Source organism: Thunnus thynnus, chromosome 18 (genome assembly GCF_963924715.1).
Source record: "Thunnus thynnus chromosome 18, fThuThy2.1, whole genome shotgun sequence".
Classification (NCBI taxonomy): domain Eukaryota; kingdom Metazoa; phylum Chordata; class Actinopteri; order Scombriformes; family Scombridae; genus Thunnus; species Thunnus thynnus.
In genome coordinates, this window is record NC_089534.1 from 13,269,790 (window position 1) to 13,293,616 (window position 23,827).

General features: G+C 38.8%; 1 protein-coding gene and 2 long non-coding RNA genes across 12 annotated transcripts in view; 1 reads left to right on the forward strand and 2 right to left on the reverse strand.

Annotated features, from left to right (window-relative positions):
- Positions 1 to 257: 257 nt before the first annotated feature.
- Positions 258 to 19,416, reverse strand: LOC137169044 (uncharacterized). Of its 2 annotated transcripts, none has more exons than XR_010924386.1 (4): positions 19,099 to 19,416; positions 18,648 to 18,738; positions 597 to 626; positions 258 to 482 (listed from the first exon to the last, which is right to left on the reverse strand). It is a non-coding gene; the product is annotated as an uncharacterized lncRNA (long non-coding RNA). The 2 variants fall into 2 exon arrangements; XR_010924385.1 differs by having other exon boundaries at positions 19,087 to 19,414.
- Positions 15,164 to 20,051, forward strand: LOC137169042 (uncharacterized). Its single transcript, XR_010924384.1, has 3 exons — positions 15,164 to 15,452; positions 16,958 to 17,145; positions 19,437 to 20,051. It is a non-coding gene; the product is annotated as an uncharacterized lncRNA (long non-coding RNA).
- Positions 20,052 to 20,081: 30 nt separating this feature from the next.
- epb41l2 (erythrocyte membrane protein band 4.1 like 2) overlaps positions 20,082 to 23,827 on the reverse strand; it is a 51,666-nt gene continuing 47,920 nt past the window's right edge. For all 9 annotated transcript variants that reach the window (XM_067571987.1, XM_067571986.1, XM_067571983.1 and 6 more), the window contains one exon: positions 20,082 to 23,736. Coding sequence is in view for 1 of the 9 variants with exons in the window: in XM_067571985.1 (XP_067428086.1) it covers positions 23,731 to 23,736 (6 nt within the window). In the remaining 8 variants the exon portion in view is untranslated. The remainder of the gene's footprint in view (positions 23,737 to 23,827) is intronic.

Below are 23,827 nucleotides of genomic sequence, written 5' to 3' on the forward strand. Positions count from 1 at the left end.
TGATATGATTAATCATCATGATGAAATAGGGGCGCAATAGCGAGTTTAGGCAATAAAGACAGGCAATAAAAAAGATGGTGATATTTCCTCAGGGATGTGAGAGTGCAAGTGGGGCAAAACAAACAAGTAGTAACAATAAAGCAGTACATCAGTACAGTACCTCAGCAGTAGTAAGCAACTAACAGGAGGATATGTTTATGGTTTTGAAGCTAGGGAAATCCTATTCTGTTTCAATTTACTTAAACATAACCCTTTCCTTATTTAATGCTCGCAGTCATGCATTATATGAAGGTTAACTGATACAAGTGCCCACTGTGGTCAACTGTGTTGGACTGTACAACATTTTATATGTGCAATTACAAACTACAAGTCCACAAAAGACACCACAGACCAGCCTGAGCCAAGTGACTAATGGATGATCCATCATCGGAAACTGGCGTTGTTTTCCTCACATGTCTCACTTTTACCTTCAGTTGGAGGGGCTAAATAAAAGACGTGACAAAAACGCTTTTACAATTGATGGAACTGGCAAGTGCCCAGTGTATAGACCTATCCGATGCTGGGGGAAAATATGTCAGTGGATAAAGGGCACCCGCCTGATTTTCTGTTCCTGGGTTCTTAATAATCTGTGAAGAAAAACAATATTGATACAATTGTAGTATTAATAGTATTCATAGTATTTACAGTAATAGTGATTTCATTCATTTATTTTATGGGACAGCATGTTTATGGCCACTTTATTAGCTTTACTATGTTGACCTGACAAGCTGCTTTTAAGAGCATTTTCAAATGTTAGGCTGAAAATGAAAGATTATTTTTCAGCAGCTTTCTTTCAGTAGCCCTCTGTAGGAAATATAACTTATAACTTGCAAATTATATATTACTTCAGCAAATCATGCAATTTTAAAGTGCACGTAGTGTTAAGAACTCTTAAAAATGAACCACCTTTTCTTCTATTGTCTAAATCATTTTTTCTCCCCTGTGATTTCCACACCTTTTCTCATTCACACCTCTCTCTGCTCTCTTGTTCTCCTCTTTCAAACATTTTCCTGTCCTTTTACCCCCTTCAGAAGATTCACCTTCAAAAGCCTTTCTCTCCTTTTCACCCATTTTATCTCCTCTCCACTAGGTCTACTCCTCTCCTCTTTGCATTTATCCATCCTTCCTTCCTTCTCTCCCTCTCTGTCCCTTGCTCAGAACTTTCCTTCCTAAAAAATCCTCTCTCGCTCATCTATAAATCCTCTCCCAAATTAGTAATACATGAAACAGAGGATTAGAGACACTGTGATCCTCTGTTTAATCCTCAATTTATTCTTAAAGAGATACCTTCATTAAGAGGATACATTTTCCTCTAGTCCAGCGGTTTCCAATTAAAAACAAAATACAAGAAAGACATTTTTAGGAAACTGAAGGACAACTGTCAGTTTGTGTGTGTCTGTGTGATATGGCTTAAATTCAAAGTTTTCCTTTCACTGGATGCCTTCATCATTGTCCAGACACAAGCAACTGCTTGCTGTTAAACTACACAAAGCTACTTTTCATACACAGACAACTGCTTGGAAAACTGCCCGTGCCTGTGTGATGCTTTAAAGATACCAAAGGGATGAGAGAGGCAAAAGATGTATTGTAGCAGTCTGGAAGCAAGATGACTTATACACACACATAGAGAACGTAAGTGCACTTTCCACCGAGTGACTTTTAACATCTCAATGTGTGTGTGTGAATTTGGCTGACATTTTATTTGGACCCTTGTTGCTTTCAGCACATCACAGATCTCAGCTGAGTGTCACTGGGAAATGTTTACTTTGACGTTTTTTTTTTTTTTTCTACAATCATGATTTAAAAAGGTGCAGTGTGTAGAATTTAGTGGCAGAACAGACTCGGCAGAAATTGAATATTCTTGTATGTTTTAATTAGTGTATAATCACCTGAAAATAAGAATCATTGTGTGTGTGTTACCTTAGAATGAGCCCTTTATATCTACATAGGGAGCGGGTCCTCTTCATGGATGTAGGCTATTATAAGAGCAGGAGACCAGACTGTAAATGGCCTGTTCAGTCCTATAGGAATTGCTTGCCTGGCGCATAAGACAAAAGGTCTCTAGCTTACGGGTTTACTTCTGGGGGTATGCTGCCCGCTGAATATGCGCAGGAGTGTTTCCCGTGCTGGCCCTGTCTGCGAGTTCTCGCTTGGCCAATAGACTTTACATTGTGGTGATGTCACATATTTTTAAAATCGCTTTTCTTGGCTCAAGGAAAGTTTTACAAATATAAAAACCTCCATGGATCAAAAATTCCTAATAGAAAGAGTCATAATTTGTATGACCTTGTATGCAGTTCGAGGTGTCCTGTCAGTTTTACAGATGGTGTCCGATGGGGAAAAGGTTTTTTTGAGCTGCAGGGGGATTTTTCACTACAAAAACCATGAGTGGCCAACTGGGAAAAATTGGCTGCAAGGTTGAGTGGCAGCACCGTAACCAGCTCTTATAATACATCCATGGTCAACTTCCATGGAGCCTGTCATGTTGCACTGCCATGTTTCTACAATAGCCCAGAATGGAAAAACCAAACACTGACTCTAGAGAGGACCTTTTGTGTTTTTCGCAGCCACTGTAGGTTCTCCTACATGTTTGGAAGGGGAGGGTGAGGGCAGGGCTCTATGCTAACGTTTCTCCCAAGGAGTACATCAGAAACATTTAGGAGCACACAAAGAAATTTAGGAGCACAATTTACACAGAGTTTATTAAGTCTGTAATGGACCGATATCTCCACAGTCTTAATGTCTTAGCCCATTGTTAGCTACCACCTGCTGCTGTTTCTGCTGTGCTGTGCTGTGTGTGGGTGTGCTCAGGTCTTTGTCAAACAGACTCAAATTTAAATACAATGAGCCTGATGCAAGATCTGTATTCTTAGAGAACACTATTTCTCCAAGGGGAGTATCAATGAGAGAACAGGAACTGAACGATCATTCACCTTTTTGTGTTGGACCACAACACTTTAAAGAGGTACTGCACACTAAAATGTGTTTATTTAAGCTGTAAACTAAATTTGACAATTGACAATGACACCAAATTTATAAAAATCCGCATTTCATTGGTTGAAAACGGCTTAGCCTGTCATCTGCTGTTAAAAATCAGCCCTGAAAAGGCAGAGCCAATGCTAATGTAGAGTCAACTGTTTGGGAGTTCTCTGTGTCATGAAATTCATATAAATGGTAGAGTGATTGAGACAGTTTTAGCTTCAGCAGCTAACAGCACCGCTGGTGCTGGTTATCAGCTGGTAAAATCTTGTTTTAAGACGTTAAATCATGGTGTAACCAGAGCTCCCCCAAAACTGTCTGTCCTGTCAGTCAGCTGAACCTGCCCACTGAGCAGCTCTGCCGAAACTCAACCTGTCCACTGCAGCAGCGGACATGTTGGGCTGACAGGTCGACTGCTGGAGCAGCAGCGGAGGAGAGCTGCAGAGCTGCAGTTGGACAGGTTCAGTAACGGCTCTGGTTTCACTGTGATTTAATGTTTTAAAACAAGATTTTACCAGCTGATAACTGCAGGAACAGACAGCTGGAGAGTTAAAGAGCTACAGGACTTCACCACTAGATGCCACTAAATCCTACACACTGGTCCTTTAATTCTAGTGAGAGTAGAGACTGTATCATTGCTGATAGAAGACGTCAGCAGTACTAATTTACATTCAAATAAGGTTAATCAGGCATTTGCTAACATCTATGTATGGCTTGTGCATGTGTGTATAGTTTCATGATGCTTAAAGCAGCTATGATCAATATTTTTATACAATCAAAAGATCGCATGACTACTTGTATGTAAACGGGATAGTCATAGCGACAAACCCACTGAGAATTATCACCTGACTTTCAGCTCATTGTTTTGTTTTTTCACCCACAACTTTTCTGTTTTTGGTTCACTGCTCTCATAGCTTCGTTTTCTGCTGCAGCAAGCAATTTTTTTCAGTTTTTTTTTTTTTTAGAGTTCTTTTTTAGAAACTTTTTCAGAAAAAGAGAAAAGGCTCTACGACTAGCTGGTAAAAAAGGAGAATTTAACAGCTAAAAAGGTGGATATTTTGCTCAGGAGATAATGGAGACAAGACCAAAGCTAAAAGATAAATAATCAACTTGAAAATGGACACAAATGACCCCAAATGATTAATAACGTATGCAATAACGCATGGAGCTAATGCAATTTAGTTTGTACTACACTGAAAACTAACAGCTGAATTTTAAACAGGTAAAAACAGTAAATCTGCAGGGTTTTTTATTAGAGGTGATGGGATGCTTCTCTATACTGCGACATGACTTTTTGATTTAGCCTTATTGGTGTATTTTTATATACAAGTCCTGGCATCTGTTACTGGAACATGATATTACAGCTTCCCGTCACAATTCACACACTAAGTGTAGCGCTTGTAAAACTGTCTGATTTCCAAATTAAGCAAAGTGTCATGCAGGCTCGGGAGATGAAAGAATCTAAACGGAGAGGACTCAAAAAGCGTTAAGAGGAGAAAACAGGAAATAAATGAAAGAGTGAAATGGAGACAGGCGAGAAGTAATCCCATTTTCACCTTCCTCTTCCTCACCCTCTTTATCTCTGTTTTCATTGTAACCTCCACAGCTGAGCTGTCAAAACCCTTCCTCACCCGCCCGTTCCTCTCCTCTCCCCCCTTCCCCCTACTTTGACTGAGGTTAAATGACCCCACTCAGTACAAGAGCCTCATCAGGGAGATGAGATAACCCTTTTAGTCCATCCTTTTAATCTCTCTCACACACACACAGCCTCTCTTTGTCTACGTATTTCTGTCTCGCTCTCCATCAGTCACCGCCTGTCTGTTTATTAATGTGCGCACATGTACAGCACACTCAGATTTCTAAGTAACTAATAGAATAGACTTCAATTACAATCCATCTATTTAAAGTCTGCTCTCCCTCTCTGAGACAAATTAATGTTCGTGAATATTACATTAAGCTTGTAAATAAAGCTTCCCCCCCCCCCCTCCCCCCTTCCGCCCCTCCCTGTGTTTTCCCTCCCCTCCACAAAGATAGCTTCTGGTCAGCTTCACGTGGTTCATCAAAGCGCTTGTGTTCCAAAAAAATATTGCAGATATTGCAATCCTTGTTGAAACTCATCATCTGCTCGTCTCTGGGCAGCAGTACAAGACTGCGGCTGTACTGCTGGACTAGTTGGTTCAGTTCCCTGGCGTGAGTACATGTCGTGTGTACGCCCCCTCTCCCGACAGACACACACACACACACACACACACACACTCATTCATGCACCACTTTGTTCTGCTGCAACTATTCCCCACATGGTGCCACTTTATGTAACATTGCATTATAACGTCACCTGCCTGGCTGCATAAAAATTAACAAGACTAACAGACTATAGCCACACTAGTAGCTGCCATGTTCTTTACACACCAGAACCTAAAATTACTGGATGAGACTCATCTTTACACTGATGGGAAAAAACATGTAAATTTGGTCTGAAGGTGGTGCTAGACGAAGGCCAGGATGTCACGTAAATGAAAAGGGTTTATTCTCTGGTATAGGCTTAAATAATCCACCAGTACACACAGTAGAAGAAGTAGAGGTTGCAAACCGGAAACAAATAGTTATATTGCCTTGATGAGAGAAAAAAGGAGAGAGGTCTTAAGGAATTTGTTTCAATTGGGCAGGTTGTAATTGTTCTTTCATGTCAGCTAGTAAAGGCCGTGCTTCAATGTATCTGGAGACGCCGGAAGACGCCAAGAGCAGAAACAGCTGATCAGTCATGTGAGTCATTATTTATTTGACAAATGCATTTCCATTACCCATTTTGCACATACTCTTTTTTTTTTTTTTTTGGACATTTCCAAAATCCACCTCAAGCGAATGTAAAAAGTTTTTTTTTTTAATTGAGGACATTTATTCAAATTTTGGCTTTTCCATTGAGCTATTTTTTAATGCAATACTTCAAAATGCACATAAAAATAGATTAATGGAAACATAGTCATTGACTTGGCTCAACTTTCATCAATCTCAACTTTTTTAGACTTGAGTTGAATGCTAACGGCAGTATTGCTTCATGGCAATCCATCAAATACTTAATTTACTGTTAATTGAAAAATTATTTATGACTTATCAAGCATCAAAATTGTCCATTCAATTTCTGTCAATTGACTAATTGAGTGATCGACTACATTTCAGCACTTCAGAAAATATTATAATAGTTTCCTCAAATTTAGGCCCAAACTAGAATCATATGCACATTATTACAAAAAAGGTAGAACACAACAAATGTTCTGTGTTTTAATTAATAAACATGGTAATGTTGGTCTGTTGGTCAAACAACCACTTTGGTCCAGACTGAAATATCTCAGCTGGATGGATTGTAAAGACATTTATGTATCCCAAATGATGAATCTTACTGACTTCGGTGATCCACTGAATTTCCCTCTAGAGGAACATATGAGCAAATCATATTCCCATTAGCCTCAGCTGTACTTTGGGTTTAGTGCTAATTAGCTAATAATAGTAACACTCTAAACTAAGAGGGTGAACATGGTAAACTAAACATCAGCTTATGGAGATATTAAAACCCATAGAAAATGGGCAATTTAACCAATAATCACAGTGTGAAGACTTGACTTTTCTGGGACAAAATGAGTAATGCACCATTGAGTAAATACTTTTCTTGAGATAAATGTCTTCATTCTTGTGTCATGTTATTTACACGCTTTAACACAAAAAGTCATTTTTCATCAAATTGTTGTGTTTCATATCAACTCGTATTGATCCATTTAAGCCACTGGTTCATCTATATCTCTGCTGAGGGCGATTCTGTGTATTTCAAATGTTTCATATTTCCAGCAGGAAGCAGAATATTATTAGTTTATCTGCACCACAGCTGTAATTAATCACAGGGATTACAGTAGCAGATCCGTGTCTAAGATCTGGAGATTAAAGGATGAAACCTGCATAATCAAATTTGAACTTGATGTGAGGAAGCATGTGAGTGTAGTGTGTTTAAATTCCTCCACAGTTACAACACACACACACACACACACACACACACACACAAAGTGGTGACTGGCCGATGAGGACTCATGCTGTGTACATGTTTGTGTGTGTGTGTAAATGTAATAAAGGATGCTACTGGCGAGTCTTATGTAACAACCCTGTCAGCCCTGATGCTAAATCGTTGCCATAGCAACAGAATTAGCTGATGGAAAGCTTTTCTCTGTCTCTCTCCCCTCACTCTGTGTCGGCCTCCCTCTGCATTTCTCTCTCTCTATCTGTGTCCTCACCTTTGTCCCTAGTTTTTAATTCAAACCAAATGGGCTTCACGGCAATGAAATATGCAAGTACACTCTTTCCATCTTTTCTCCCCCCCCTCCCCCTCTTCCAGTCTTCTCTCATCTACTTTCCTGACTTCCAACTGCTTTCTCTCTCTCTCTCCCCATCCCCCCCGCACACCTCCCCCACGTCTCATTCCCTCAGGTCTCTTTCATCACGTCTCTTTCTCTCTCACATCCGCCCACTGGGTCTCTCTACCACTCATGTTTCCCTTCCCTTCTCTCTCTCTCTCTCTCTGTCTGGTCTTCTCTCTCCCTGTTCCTCATCTGTCTCGTCCCTGTCAATCCGTCTCTCTTTGAGCAACAGCTTAATTAACTGATTATTTCTGCCTCTCCCTCTCTGTCTCTCTCCTGCCCTGTCACTGTCTGTCCCTCACTCAATCTCCGTAACTGACAAAGTGACAAATTAAATTAATAGGAGATAAAACAACAAATATTTCCATGCCTGTTTTCCATTCTCTCGTTCATCACTTCTATCACTTTTCCCTCTCCCGCTGTCTCACAGTTCCACCCACCACTCTCTCTCCCTTTTTGTTTCACTATTAGTCTCCAAACAGCTCTAATCTCTCTGAAAACACATTGTTTCTTCTTTCCCATTACCGACACTTAAATCAGTGACAGATTAATATACACAAATGTATCTCCTTGTCTCGTTTTGCATTCCTCTCTCCCTCACTCTCAGACTTGTCCATCTCATATCTCACTAACTGAAGGCCAATTACCATTAAATCTAATTTCTCATTATCTTACTGCCTCTCATTTTTCACAATGCCAGCTTTACCCTCAGCCATCACGATGCGGATGTCTGTCCACATCGTGATGGCTTTCCCTTTATTTATTCAGGGAGGTGTCACTGAGAGGAAGCCTCTCTTTTGCAGGAACGCATTTGCATTCGCATAGTTACACACATTCACATCTGGAAGCTGCCCCAGTACAACCACAGTGTGATCTGCTGGCCACTGAGCAGCTCTACTGGAGCAGTCGGGGGTTAAGGGCAGTGCTCAAGGGCACCTTAGTGGTGGTAATTAGGAAGCTTTTTCACTTTCCCTACCCAGATTTATCCTGCCAGTCTGGGGGTTGAACCAACAATCTTCCGGTCACAACCTCGCTTCTCTAACCTTTAGGCCATCGCTGCTCGAGCATGTACTGTATGTTTGTGTGCATGTTGGGAAAAAAAAACAACTGTCTGAGAAGAAGCCAGCGAATTTCCTACTTTCTGTCACCTTCCTTTACACCGCACGTCTTATGTCTTTATGTGACCACTCTCTCTCCTCAATTTTCTTTTCCATTTTGCTCTTTTCAAAGCTGAAATTTGCTTTTCTCACCTCTGCTCTTTCCTTCCAAACACTCAACAGAAACCAAGCATCAGAAATAGCCGGATGCAAGAGCAAAGTGTGTGTTTGGTGTGAAGTGTGAGAATTTGTAAAAAGAGAGCCGATGTACAGTAAATACTCTCCTACGAACGCTGGACACAAAGGGTAAAAAAGTGTCACCAGAGATGTAAAAAGTAATTCTGATCATGACACATTACACCGACAGGTACAGAGATGCTATGAGGTTTAGAGTGATGTGATTTCATCTGTTTGAAGCAGTTAAAACTCTTTCTGCTGGATGTTTTAGAAGTTGGGGACTTTTGATTAAATCCAGAATAAAAAACGGAACAAAGCTGCAGCCGTCTGTAGCAAAGAAATCAAAGACAGAATGACTGTCACCAGATTACATAATGATGTAAAAAGCCTCAATTTTGGACATTTTTGACAACTGAAGGAGGCATGTCTGCATCAATCTCTTAAAGTGGTATTAAATAATTTTTATGGCCTTTACCAGCAACCAGGAGGAATTGCAACAACACTAGCAGAACTAACAATCTCTAAGAACTGGGATAAATACACTTCTTTTTATTTTGTTTGATATCTTATTCATTGTCCTCACTATCTATGTAATAGAACTGCATCTAATGATTGTTTCCATCAGCAATTAATCTGAATGTTACTTTCTCAATTAAAATATTCATTGTTTTGTCAATAAAATGTAAGGAAACAGTTAAAAATGTATGAAAAAGATAGCCAAAACACAAGTGCACATCTCCAAATTGCTTGTTATATCTGACCAACAGTCCAAAACACAAATATATTCCATTTACTATCATATAAGACAAAGAAAAGCAGTGATTCCTTACAGAAGATGGAATAAGAGGATGTTTGGTATTGATGGTTGAGAAATCACTCAAACAATTAATCAATAATAAAAACAATCTTTGGCTCTGTACTTATATGGGAGCTGAACTACCTAAAAAAAATGGAGAAAGCCTAAAGAAAGGCTCAATCATCTGCTCTACTTTCTATGAGAAAATGAATGAAATAAGCTCAATAACTTTGGGTATATAATGTCACATTTTGCAGTTATATGACAATCAACAAGTTAAATCCTAGGCTGAACATTGTATATTGATTCCTACACCGGAGGCTTCAACAGGGTGACCGCCATAACACCCTGACGCAGAGGCATAAATCCACCTCAAGTCCCTGAGGCATTTACTGATAGCAGCTATACTGTAGGTATTTGGAGTCACTGAGGTAGGTGTTTGTTTCCCAAGCTCTTCTTTGTGTGTGCATCAGTAACTGTCAATATCTTCCTGAATGCACACTCAAGCAGAGTGATCTGTGATTGTAAGTTAATGTCACACATCTTACATAATGCTGGAAAACACTGAAATCTCATTAACAAAAGGCCGCGGTAACTATGGCAATGAGCATCATTGGCAACCCCCTATGTAACTTATGCTAAAAAGGCCAAGAGGTTGCTATGACAACTGGAAGGAAAACAAGAGAGGAAAAAGTTGGAGCTGTTTTCTTAAAGCCTAAAACACCTTAAGGCACACAACCAAAACAAGAGACAGACATTAATATGGAAAAAAAACCCATATTCGATTTTTACCTCCAGTCTCTTTCTATCAGCATCGTTCTTTGCTCCAGGTCCACCCCCCGGCATACACACATACAAACACAAACACACACACACACTGAGAGTGTAGTGACAGCTTGTTAGAGCAAATTCACATGAATGCTGATTAGGAATAATATCTGAACATTTTATTCTGCCACAGCACAACCTGTTCCATCCTGCCGTCTCAGAAGGTGGAGTTTTCATTTCTCGGAAACCTCTCGCTCCTTCGCTTTCTTTCACTTCTCCGTATATCACTCCGTCTGTAAACGACATCTTTATAGCTGTATTTTTGCACCGCAACACGTGACTTGACCTGTGCGCTCTGTAAAGAATGCGCTTCACCAATCTGTTTCAGTACGGACGTATCATAGACCATCCTGGAGCTTGTGTATTCCCTGAGGCCCGTCTGTGCCTGAACATCTGACAGCCTCCTGCCAACTGTTTGTGCTAATTAGAAGATAAAGTAGTAAGAGAAGTGCCTCCCCTCATCTTTTAATAATGGGCTGCGATAGAGCAAGGTATTACATGTTAGAACCAGACAGATCATTGATTGCAACTCTCACCCAAAAAACACTTACCCGTGGTTACTTTAGTTGCTCGAGTATGAATTCAAATAGGTGTGATGCACACAAACAACTAAAGAGAAAAGTAATTAAAAGTTGCTGAAGAGAAACACATAAACCTCAAGCTAAAACCCCGGAGAGGCTCTTTTTATGAGAGATCTTAACAGATATTAAGTTAGTTGATAGTAAATCCATTCAGATAAGTGGATTTAGAAAATGGAAGAGTAGATGTAAATTAATCAATTCAGTCTCAAATAGAAATAATAGATAAATGACTCATCAGAGAGGTTTTTTTTTATAACCGCATGGATCTATCTGAATGTACACATACATTTAGGAAAACTAAATGATTACAGTATTTGTTAAAACAACCATTACTAAAGCTGAAATCCATTTCCCTGCAGTGCAAACAACCCTCTGCCAGTAAATAGTAATTACTGGCGGGTAGTCGGCAAAAAGAAAACATAACTAACTGAAAGCACCAGCGGGAAAAGCAAATGTACATTTCTGGTCCAAAAAATTGTAACTGTGAATTGAATCTAAACTGGTACAACACTGTAATCTCCCCCCTTTAATATACCTTTATTGCATTACAAAGAAAACAATGTTTCAAGCTTAAATTGACTCTTCGTCAGGTACAGAAGATCCCACTCAGGTCAATCAAAATGATTTATTGTGCTATCTTATGACAGATATCTATTTGCAACAATTCATGAGAAAACACAAAGATTTCTCTTTATTTGTTTGACAAGAGTAGTTTTTGTTTGTTTCTTCCCAAAGAGAGAGATGAGCTGGTTTCATCTCACTGTACAATCAATGAAACACAAGATCCGTTCCCACAGTCCTGACGACACACAACCACCCACCCACGTTAGACCTAAAGCGCGCACACACACACACACACACACACAGAGACAACTACTTATCAGAATAGATGCTGTCTCATATCTATGCCAGCAGACAGACAGACAGACAGACAGACAGAGGGAGGAAGGAGAGTTTCTGATTCTGGGTGCTGGCAACAAAAAAAATGAACTACTGAAGAAAAATACTGGAGTCTGACATCAAAGTGGGATGGGATAAAAAAAAAAAAGAACTGTGAAAAGACCCGGGTTGCTTAGATCGATACTGAGGACAAGTTGTGCTCCGCCTCAACCCACTCCTCCATCCATATCCAAAAACACTGATCCTTCACCACTGTCGCAGAAGCTTCCACAGATTAATTTTGTTCTGAAAAAGTTAGTCAGTAAAGAACTAATACAAGTACAAATGTGTTTTTTGCTTGGGAACATTTTCTGTAATTCTTATAAATATCCATGAGTGCTTTGACACCAGCAGTGAAAAAGAGAAAACGAGCGATAACGAGAGACAGAATAAACTGACTGCAGGGCTTGTTGTTTTGATGGAAACACTGGCGTCCTAAAGAAACCTCAAAATTCCTTGTTTTTCTGATTTTTTCACTTGTCCCAGACTAGAGGAAGCCTGCAAAATGATCCAAAATTCCTCACAGGCACCAGGGGAGCAGTCTAATCTGATCTGGGGGAAACATTTAGCCAGAGTTATGGCTGCTCGGAAGAGATTTCCACCTAAATAGTTTCACTTCCTGTTTCCACAAGAGCCATTTAAATGTTTCATCAGTCGTGTACGGTAAATAAAAGATGAACAGTTGTGCAGTTTGTCTCTTTGTGTGTTTCTGATAATGTGTATCTATTTTCCTTTCTCACCCTATTGGTTGAATTAAAAATACCGTTTTGGAATGAGCTATGTAAAGTAAACTATATAAATAAAATATCAATGCGTACAAGTCTCCAAAAAACTTGGATGTGTTATTTTAACTTCAAAGAATCGTCTGTCTTTCTCTCACAAGCCTCCACAAACAAGAAAATCTATCTACAGATCAATCAGAGACTGGACACACACACACACACACACACACACACACACACACACACACACACACACACACACACACACACACACACACACGAATACTGAATCCTAGCTCATCATTTCTTTAAACATAGAAAAACTAAAACTAGATTTACAAGCATTAACACACATGCACAACCTTGCACACACACACGTCAAGCAATATGTGTGAATTCTCCAGAAATAGCCTCATTGTGCTCCAGTCAATCAGAAAACAAGGCACTCAGGAACATAAAACACACAAAAAGGCTGAAACACATACACCTCTCCAGAAATAACCCCATTATCTCCTGATCAATCAGAGAAACAACAGAGGGAATCAATTCTATTGATCTTGATGACAGCATGACTCAATTAGCCCGCACTTCTCACCGGCCGGGGCCACATTACGCTTGTGATTTTATCACCGAAAGCCTGCTTTCTCTCCCGTGGGAGAAGAGTACTGGTGTGTGTTTAAAATGAGTCTCCACATGACAGGAATACTGACGCTGAGATCTGAGTAAACCGGTGTCAAACTGCACCGAGGGCAGTGACTCTTCCCGCTTTGCCAAGTGAGAACAAGGACGTTTGGGCTGTAAATATGTTACAGAGGTGTCCTCATGTTTCTGTTGGTGAGATGCCAAACAGTGACTCCACAATAAAAACAACCTACTTTTGACTTAACGGCTGCTGTTTGTCTGTAACTATCTGGTTTTTCTAGTGGTTAGTGTGTCAGTGCCTAGCATGGACTAGTCGCAGCATTTTGATATGACATAAGTTTGTCTATTAGCCTGTAAGCTGGTTAGAGTTGGGAAAAAGTAAAACTAAATTTGGAAACAAATCTCATCTGAGACCATCCATTTTTATTTAGAACTATCTACACCCACAGTGAAATGATTGTATTCAGATCCCTCTCAGTAGTTTTGAGTCAACGGTAGTACACATCCAGTTTTACTGTAGTACTGTAAAAGATTCTGATGGTAACGATACCGCCAACAGTTTCTAATATCGTCAATACTGTGATGGTATTCTGAACACAGCAGATGCTCGATGGTCTTTATTAGCAACTTTATTCATAAAATCATAACATCCGGCTGTGAAAGAAAGAAAGTTCCATTCATGAATATTCCCATAGGAAGTGTCTGTGAACCGGAACGCCATAAATATTGTGAGTCCGACTGATGTAATTTCCAGTCGACTCTATTTGTAACTTTATGGTGTTTTTAGTGTATTTGATGTTCATTTGCGTCCAACAAAGGTGCAACATACAGTTCAGTTTGTTAGATTTGACTAAATCCAAGATGATCATGATGTGATTTTATTATATTTTAGCACTAATAGTAGTATTTCAGTAAAGTTTGAAAAATGTGATAAAACAGTTTATTCATAGCACATCCTTATTCACTTATGGATCTCTATCATAGTACCAGCTACAGGTGATAGCAAATATCTATGATGCAAGAGCAAAGCCTGCAGGTATCACAGTTTTGAGACTAAAATTGTCAACATAAATAAGCAAACAAAGCAGGAATGGCCATATTTTTGACAAATTTCTATTTTATATTCCAGCCTAAAACTTTTCTATGAACATTTTTGAAAGAGGGTTATGTGTTTAATGTAATATAGCTCCCATGAGAAGCGCAACAAACGTTTTATTAGCTCTGCAACGCCTTTTGAGATCAAAATAAAACATGCCTCATTTACTGAAGTCAGTACAAAGATATAATGTACTCAGGGAGTGGAAATGCATGATGGGAAACAATTTATCAAGCTTTAATGTAAGGTGGGAGTGAGTGATCCAATGGGAGGCGTCAACCACACTTTTGGATTAGTATTGAACTAAACTAATTAAACTTTTGCCTCTAGCTTTTGTTGTAACAAGGTTGATGCTATCAGTTCCTTTTTTTTTAAAGATTACGGTTATCCAATTGCAACGGGACAGTGACTTAATCAATATCGCCACAGATCAGACAGGTTCTGTGTCTGCTGGTGAAGAAAAACAGATAAAGGGCAGATGCAGGGAGTGAGAGACAAGAGTAGACAAAGAGCATAAAAGAGGGAAGGGAGATAAGAGAAATAAAAACACGTATTTCAAATTGGAAAGGGAGGAGCTGGAAAAAAACAGCTGCTTCTCTACGTGTAAGTGAGTGAGTTTGTTTTATGACACAGTGAGCACACACTAAGGTTAAGGGCCAAGGTTCAACGTTAAAAACATTACTTGAGGCAACACATGAGTACACAAGGGACGAACAACACAAAATAATGCACAAGAGTTGATTTGTCCCGTTTTGAGGACAATGAACTTACGAATCCTATCCCTCTAGCTCACATAAACACATTCAGACACACGTACGGAGGCCAGGCCGCTATAGCTAATCTTCTTAGCAATCACAAGGTTTGACTGTTGGAAAAGAGCAAAGTTCACATCATGAGCCACAACAGAAGAGGCGTTTCTACCAATGAGAGAGAGACGGAGAGAGAGAAAACAAATCACAGACAAACAGATAAACAAAGACAAACAAAAGAAGAAACGAGGAGAACATTGGACCTTCACTCAAATTCTGGCTACTACTATGAGTGAAGACGACTGTCAGTACGACTAACTAACTCACTGACTGAGTGTTTGGCTGCTATCTGGAAGTTTTCTCCACCAACGTTCAGTAAAATCTGCATTTTGGGGAAACAGAAAACTGTAAGTAGATGTTTTGGAATATCTATATCTGATAACTGATGTGTCTTTAGCTTTGTTTTTAGACAATCTTGCATCAGTCTGAAACTTTTTTAACTTTTACACATATGTGCTACTGCATTTCTTTTTGATTGATTCCTCTATATTGCTCCGTCTTTAGCTTTGGTGGCTTGTGTAAAGAGATTTTGAAAGTCAACAGACTGTGGATGTGTGAAAAATAGCTGCTTTTTCTAGCTGGTTAAATATATTCTAGTGTGGGTGATTTTGCCTCGACGCCTGTTGACAAAGCAGTCTTACAAGTTACTGTAGCTGGCGAAGTTTTCATGTGTGATTTTCTTTGAAGGCAACGTGTGCTACGACTTAAAACACACAGTATCAATGAAACAACTGTTATTACAGCACTGTGTCCTCCTAACACTTTACTCGCAGCTCGTATTAGGGTCAGCGATCTGGTTAAAATCAATATCAAGACAAATATTTCTATTCAAAATCAATGTTTCATGACAATAAAACCACATAGTAACATCAGACTAATATTCATTATACTGACCTGCATGCTGATGCAATGTGTTGATGTCTAATACAACATTTTTACTGTTTTTTTTAATATAATGTGTGCAACAATAACATCATTAAAACATGATTGCACTCAAAGACGATAAACAGTCAAATTACTGTTCACTCCCACTTGGAAATCAAAGTTATTCATTATATTTCAGAACAACCTCAACAAGACTGCAATCACTTGAAGAAAAACATGAAACACAACTAAATTATTTCCCCCCAGTCTCACCTTGAATTAACTGCTTTTATCAGCATGGAAATCATTATCGCTTGGTGGTTTTTCAAAGGAATAAATGACATTTTGTGCCACCCTCTGACTCTTTTTCACATTCACTCATTCTTACTTTGCTCAAATGATCCCATTCAATTAAACTCTCACTCAAAAAATCTTTGCTTTTGATTTTACTCGAGTCAAATAACGTCTATTTATATATCCCGAAATCACCTCAAAGGGCTTTACAACCAGTACACGTATGACATTCTCCTTAGACCTTCAGTTCGGATAAGGAAAAAGTCCCCCCCAAAAAACTTTAAATGGGAAACGGAGGAAGAAACTTCAGGAAGAGCGACAGAGGAGAGATCAGTCTTCCACGCGCAGTAAATGATGTGTGTACATAGTAGACAGAAATATTACTTCTAAGCCACTGGAGTTACTTTAAGGATTTATTCCACCCTATAGACTATAAAAGCATTAAAATGACTATATATAAACATGTAGTTAAGCCCTGTTATAAACCAAACATGTACAGAAACCTATATATCTGAAAAACGTTCACTTTTTAACCGAATTTAATCCAGTTTTTACCAAAACGCTTGAACACCTTTTAACCTGCAAATCTCTAAATCGATGCTTACTGGGAAGTGTTATCTGATCATTTCGTAGGCATCATCTCATCACATCCATCCTGACTCCCTCTCTTCTCCACTCATGTTCTCTCATGCAGGAGCAGTATGGAGGTGCTGAGTGGCCCCTGGGCTGATCTGGCTCTGCTCCTCCGACAGACAGTCGCACAGACAGACGGAGAGTCAGATAGCTTTCTTCTTCTCTGGCTGTTCGGCCTGCTGCTGTTCATATCCGTCTGTCTGCTGCTGCTGCAACTGATTACTTATCTCAGCTGGAAACTCAGACAGGGTAGGCACGTTATTAACTTTTCATGTCTATCCCATGTCCAGACCTCTTGCTATGTTATATTTACTGTGCTACTGTGTAGCTAAGTGGATACTGTGAGGAGATGGGCAGGGCCACATGTACTATAAATATGTAGAGTCTCTATATTGTAAGGACTTCAGCATGAAAATGAACTCCAAATGAGAGATTTTACTGCAATCACTATACTGTAGCTCCTAGTTACACATCATTTTACCTGTAAAATGTAAAGGAATTATTTTATACCAACTTCCATAGCAAAATAAAACATAACGTGTACCATCATATCGACAAACACATACATACCGCCGACGGGGTCTTGTAGAAGTCTCATATTCACATTATTTTTTTAACAATACTTGACAGCTAATGTCGCTCCCAGGTTGAAACAATGTCTCCGGACCCTGAAACCAGGTTCCACTCTAAATAATGGAAAATTTCCCAAAATAGGCCACAAAAAAAAAAAAAAAAAAAAAAAGAACTGGTGAAAAAAAGTGACACTTTTAGGATGAAACTAAATTTGACTGTGAAGATACTGATCACTGAGATGATAAGTGTAGTTATGCTGCTCTTGTTTGTGTACATGTGGTGACATGTGAAGGTGTGCAAGAGGGACAATGTGTAGTAGAGAGGACTACTGGAGGTTTTAGTGCTCTCAAAGTGTCCAAAAACCTGAAAATGTGGCTTTTCTACCATCTGTGTTTGTGTTTGTGTGTATGTTCCAGTAACAAGAGTTGTTTTGATAAGGTGAACGTGACCTCTTTGTGCTTTTGCTTTGACATGAAATACAGACACACACACACTGTTAAGTTCATGGGTCCACTTTGATCATCTGTTCTACCGTCTGGATATATAAAAGTGAGGATATTACTTGTGTAGACTTTTATTAGATGAGTTCCAGTCCAGCCTGGTAACCTTCGCTTCCCAGTTTGTGATGTTGGTTGAGTGCTGACATCTTAAAAACCCAAAGCGTGTGTTAATGATGGCTACAACCTTGGGATTTTTGAGATGAGGTCATCATCAAAACAAGCTGGCAATTTAGATCCAGACTTTGATCATGCTGGATGCGCATGGTGACTCAGTTATAAATTTACTAAATAAAGTTACTAAAACTGTCAGTAAGACTATGTCCAAAGGCTACAATGGAGGTCAGTATAACAAGTTTTCAGGAGGTCACAACGATACATTTCAGGACACACGATCCACATTACTGTTAGTGTAACTACGACATCTGAGGAACTGACTTGTCGTGAGTGGTGTACATTATCTGCTGTTTATTCTGAGACTAGCTATAATCAATTAAGGGCCATCTTAGTTTTTTTACTGTATATCAGTGTCTACTGAGTTATAGTGTTACTAACTGTGTACTCAATAATCAAGACTCAAAACTGATTACATCACCAGAATACAGAAGCTTAAGTTATACTTTAGCTGGTAACTGAGAGGTAAAGTTTCACCTTATGAAGGCAAGTTTTATCAAGACTCACTCAGTAAAACGGTGGCCCTCTCTGCTGTTTCCTGGGAGAGTTGGAGACATCTAACCTTCATCATCACCAAACCACAGCAGAGACTCAACAGCTTGAAAAACACATGAAGTCACTCATTTAACAGTCTTTAAAACAATGAACATGCCCCCACAATACATACAGCAACAGCATCATATTATAAATGACACTGCACTATGACAGTAAAAAAAAAAAAAACCTACATTCAATGACGTTAGCTTGTGGAGCTAGCGTAAGCTAACTTTAAAATGTTAGCAAAGTGAATGTATGCCAATTATGCAATATAAAAATCTCATTAAAGTAAGTTAGCTAGCTCGAGCTTCTGTGGTGGCTTTCAAAAAGGAAACATTCCTGTTTAATTCACTTTACATAGCGCCACATAAGAGAAGTGTACATGAGTTAACAATGGGTATTTGTTTACCTGCTGTCTCACCTGTAACATCACTGAAGCGGGAGTAGGGAGAATTGAGTGATGTTGTCTTTTGCGCATGCGCGAAACATTACATTGGCTTCCCTGAGTAATTAAAACCAATTATTATTGATGTATTGACTTTGAAAAGTTCACCTTGGCCTAAACCAAAGAAAAAAGCTGAAACATGTTAATGCATCTGTCGGTTGTGTTCCCAAATCTAGACTAGCTGAATGAGCAACAATGTAAAACCCTTTGTAATCAAGTGTATTGTGAAGTTATTAGGCGTGTAATATTTTGAGACCCATTATATTCTAGACAGTGTTTTAATTGCTTGCTCTTGATATTCCTTTCATCCACAGTCGAGGCTTGTCTGTCGGGGTTTCCGCAGGACAGAAGCGCCATCTACAGACCCATGTACAGAAATGCACACCTGAGGAGGAGGAGGAGCATCGGATAGCATTCACACACCTGGCAGGACACGCAAAAAAAACATCTATGGACACTTTTACAGACCTAAAGAGTACACATCAAACAGTTTAAGTCAATCAGCATGAGTTCAAACTATCTCAACACAGCAATATGTGATCATTCATCAAGCAAGTTTTAGTTCTTCAAATTCCCAGGGAAACCTGGAATTCATCAACACAAGCTAAAAAGCATCTTCTATAGCTGTATTTATATTTATTTTTTACTTAAATTTTATTATTAGACAACCAGGACAGAAAGCACTAAAGGCGTAAGTGTCAAACAATTAAGACTCATGTACATTTCATCAAAAAGTAACCAATGAATGAAAGAGGAGATGAACAGATTTCAGAGTATAACAATCCTTTATTTAAACAGTGTTACACAGGGGAGGAGTGGCTGTGTATGGGGAGACACAAGACAATTAAGCTGCTACTGTAGATAGAAAAAAAAAAAAAAACCTACCTGTGATCATTGGTTGGCTAAGAAGGAGCAATGAGGCAGCTGGTTGGTTTTCCAAAATTAGTTTCTTTATAAAGTTGTTTTTTTTTTGTTGTTGTTTCTTTTTTTTTGCCAGAGAGTTTTTACTTAGTTAGAATACAAAATGGTGCTGGTTTTAATTCACCTTTAACTGTCTCGTTTGGCCAAACTGCAGTACAAAGCCTGAGATATAACTGTAAAGACCGTAGTAGACGGTGAATTAGATGAATATCTGAGGGCAGCATGTTGTTGGTTTTTCCGTGTAACATGTTACAATGTCGAGATCCCTGATGGTTTAAAAATCAGCTGGCGTAGATTTATCATCAGTTGCTTATCCGTGCAGTGACTTTATGGAGCTGCCTTTAAAAAAAAAAAAAAAAAAAAAAAAAAACACTGAAAACTTTCAACTCTGTCTGTGCTGTTTTTTTTTTTCCATCTTAATAAAAGTTGCTGTTGGCCACACATTCATTTGTGATACAATTTTGGGGTAACCTGACATAAAATCTACAAGAAAACGCTACAAACATTTTTTTTAGAAAACCTGACCTTGCAGCCCCACAGCTCCTGTGATTGGTTAAAACAGAGACCCAGACCAACCTAACACAGGTTAAGCCCGGGGCACAAAAGTACAAAAGAGGAAATGGTGGCAGAAAATTTGATTTGTAGTGGTGTTCATTTAAACGTCGAAAAACACTGTGACAATATTAGAAAATATCCAAGAAGGAGCACAATAAATCCTGTCTTTCAACAACTAGATCAGTTTCACAGAGAAAATACGACAAATGATGAGAAATGCAAGCTACAAATACAGTTGTGATAGAGCCGATGCTTTTTTAAAAGACTTCTTTCTTCTTTTTTTTTTTTTTGGAACAGCGAAAGCTTCCAAAGCTGCCTAGTGTTTCTTTTTGTTTTGTTTTTTTTTTTCTCCATTGTTTTTCTGCTGCTTTGTCTCTTTGCAAGAGGGTTAAGAGGTTAAAGCTTCACCCTCATCTGGAATGTCATTTAACTGCATAGTAGAGGTCAGACCAGTGTTTCCCAACAGACGGCCTAGACAGTCATTACCGCTCCATCAGCCGGACAAAAACTTTCAAATAGGGTCAAATTAAGAGATACATATTGATGCTCCCTGGGTGTTACAGAAAAATCACACATCCTGTTAAAATTGTTCATTGTATTTGCCTTTTTAGAATTTCAAATGTGAAAAAAAGCGTGTTAAAAACAGATTAGTTATTATTCTGTTGACTCCAATTCAAATCATGTCCAGTCAAAAGAGGAGGATGTGGACAAATCTAGGCGCGTCAAAGTGGAATGTTTTTCACATTTATCTGTGGCACTTGCTTTTTGATAATCAGTCCGATTCTGGAAAGTGTGTTCTTTTTTTGTTTGTTTTTCGCTGCTCACACTGAAAACCTGTCAACTAAATGTGTTAAGACCAAAGCAGACCTTGTTCGAAACGCATTTCTTGCCACAATTATTTACACAAAATGAATGAAACATCATGTGATTTCCATTTTAGGGGTTTCAAGAGCACTTCCCTTTGGGCTGCATGTTTACGGTTATGTTGTAACTGTTTCCATGTGTACTAATAATAGTGTACTGACTGATTTAGAGTGGGTTTTTTTGTGGTGCACTGATGAAATCACATTGATGCTGCAGAATATTTGGTTGTGGTGAAACAGTTAAAACACAGCCAGCCTCATGTCGAAGATAATCTTATCTAGACACGCTGTACGAGATAATCTGTTATCTACACACCCTCAAAACCAATTAACACAGTAGCCTTCTATTCAGACTTGCTCGAGATACTCTTGTACGATAAAAATGCGTATGAGGACGTGCTGAATTTAATGCAAGACCTCCTCGTACTTAAGAGAGTTTGGTTGTTATTATCTGGTCTCACATGAAATGAAGTTGAGAGTGAAATTAAGTGCTGAACTATGGCGACGAACGGGCTCTGACGGACAGTGACAGCAAACCAGAAATCAGTCAGAATGTGAGACTGTTCTGTTATTTACTAGTCGTTTTGGTACCTGTGTAGCTTGTAGCACAAAACTCTCACATTGTGCTTAAATATTGTCAAAAGACCATTAAAACTGCTTCAGTTAATTGCAGGATGCCAAATAACATGACGGAAGCTTGCCCTTGCCATAAAAAAAGCCCAACCTGCATCAATGTTCAAAATTCTTTTTTCGCTCCCAGCTAATTGTTGTTAGTTGGCGTTGCGAAGCGCCACCTCTATCTCCCAATAATCCTTCAGTTTACTGGTCCTCTCTCCCAATCAGAAATTGCTTCCCTGCGGCCCAATAGGAATGGTTAGTGTCGTACAGTGGGCGGGCCGAGGGACAGCGCGTAGCTAACGAAAAGCTGCTCCCATCTAATAACCTTCATTTTTGTTTTGTTTGTTTACTGTACAGAAAGTTGTATACGCCAGCTTTAAAGTCAGTTCATTTTCAGTTTAAATTCATTTCCATTCACAAAAAAATAAAAGTAAAATTTCATCATGTCACAATGAATTCGGCTTCTCACGCATAACTATGTGAAACCCACCAACCCAATTAAGATTCCTTCTATTCCCACCTAAACGATAAAACATCTTCTCTACTCAAGAGTTGAGCTAAAAGTGAATTCAACTGAAAACAAACTGACTCAAACACGCGTCAACACACAAGGAATGTGGATGAATAATAACTATACTTACAGGAAAAAAAAAAAAAGACAGAATCATAAAAATTCAAAAACCTGGTTGATTGGTTTTTACTGCAATATTTTAAGTTACAGCTCCCTATTTTCTGTAATTACAGTCTTCTGGTAATTAATAAGAAAAATGTGATAACACGACTGGTTTCACTGTTAGTCTGAATGTGTTTCAATGAGTGAGACTGTTGGATTTTGTTACACTTTGAAAAAATACTAAAAAAAAAAGACCATTTTCAAAGACAAAAAAAAACAGTGTGAACTATAGTCCTACTTGTAACGGTAGAAATTTTGAAATTAACTGTTATATTTAGTTAATGAATTCAGGAGGGAGCTGTAATTTAACAAATAACTTTTTTTTTTTAATTTAGGAATGCACCAATACCACTTTTCCACTGCTGATACAGATTCCAAGTACAAAACTTCATTGTCAAATTTGTTTGTTTTTGACTAAATTGAAGAAGATGAAAGCTTCTTTAATGTATGAAAAAAAAAGCAAAAACCTGATTTGACTTTGAAGGAAATAATCAGTACGATGATTAAAATAATCATTTTTCCCCGACCCCTTATTTCAGCCTTGAATCTCATCAGGATTGGTTATCGGTGCATCCCTACAGGTTTTATCTTTGCAGAACGTGACAGACACACTATCTTCTCTCTCTTTTTTGTAAAACAAAACAGTTAAAGAAAAAAAAAAATAAAAGCACTATTAAAAAATAAAAACACGCTACAAATGTTAAGCTAACAAAGTGGTTCATTTGTTCCCTCAGTAAGAGTGAGGTTATTATTTTTCTTTTTCTTGGTTTCGGAGTGAGGGATTTAGATGCACCACAGACATGTAAGAAAGACCGACTAGGAAGAGATTGGCAACTTCTCTCCGTTTGTCTAAACCCTCCTCTTATCCTCCTGCTCTCTAGCTCTTCTTCTTCTTCTTCTTCAGTCAGTCAAGGTTGGTTGTCGTAGGGTGATGAAGGTCGTTCAACGTCAATGGAGAAAACAGTCACGATGGGCCCTTCAACTCTGATATTGGGGGGGGGGATAAAGGTGAAGGCAATCAGCCTGGGTGATGTGATATAAACATTCCTGCATCCATCACTGCCTACCTTCCTAA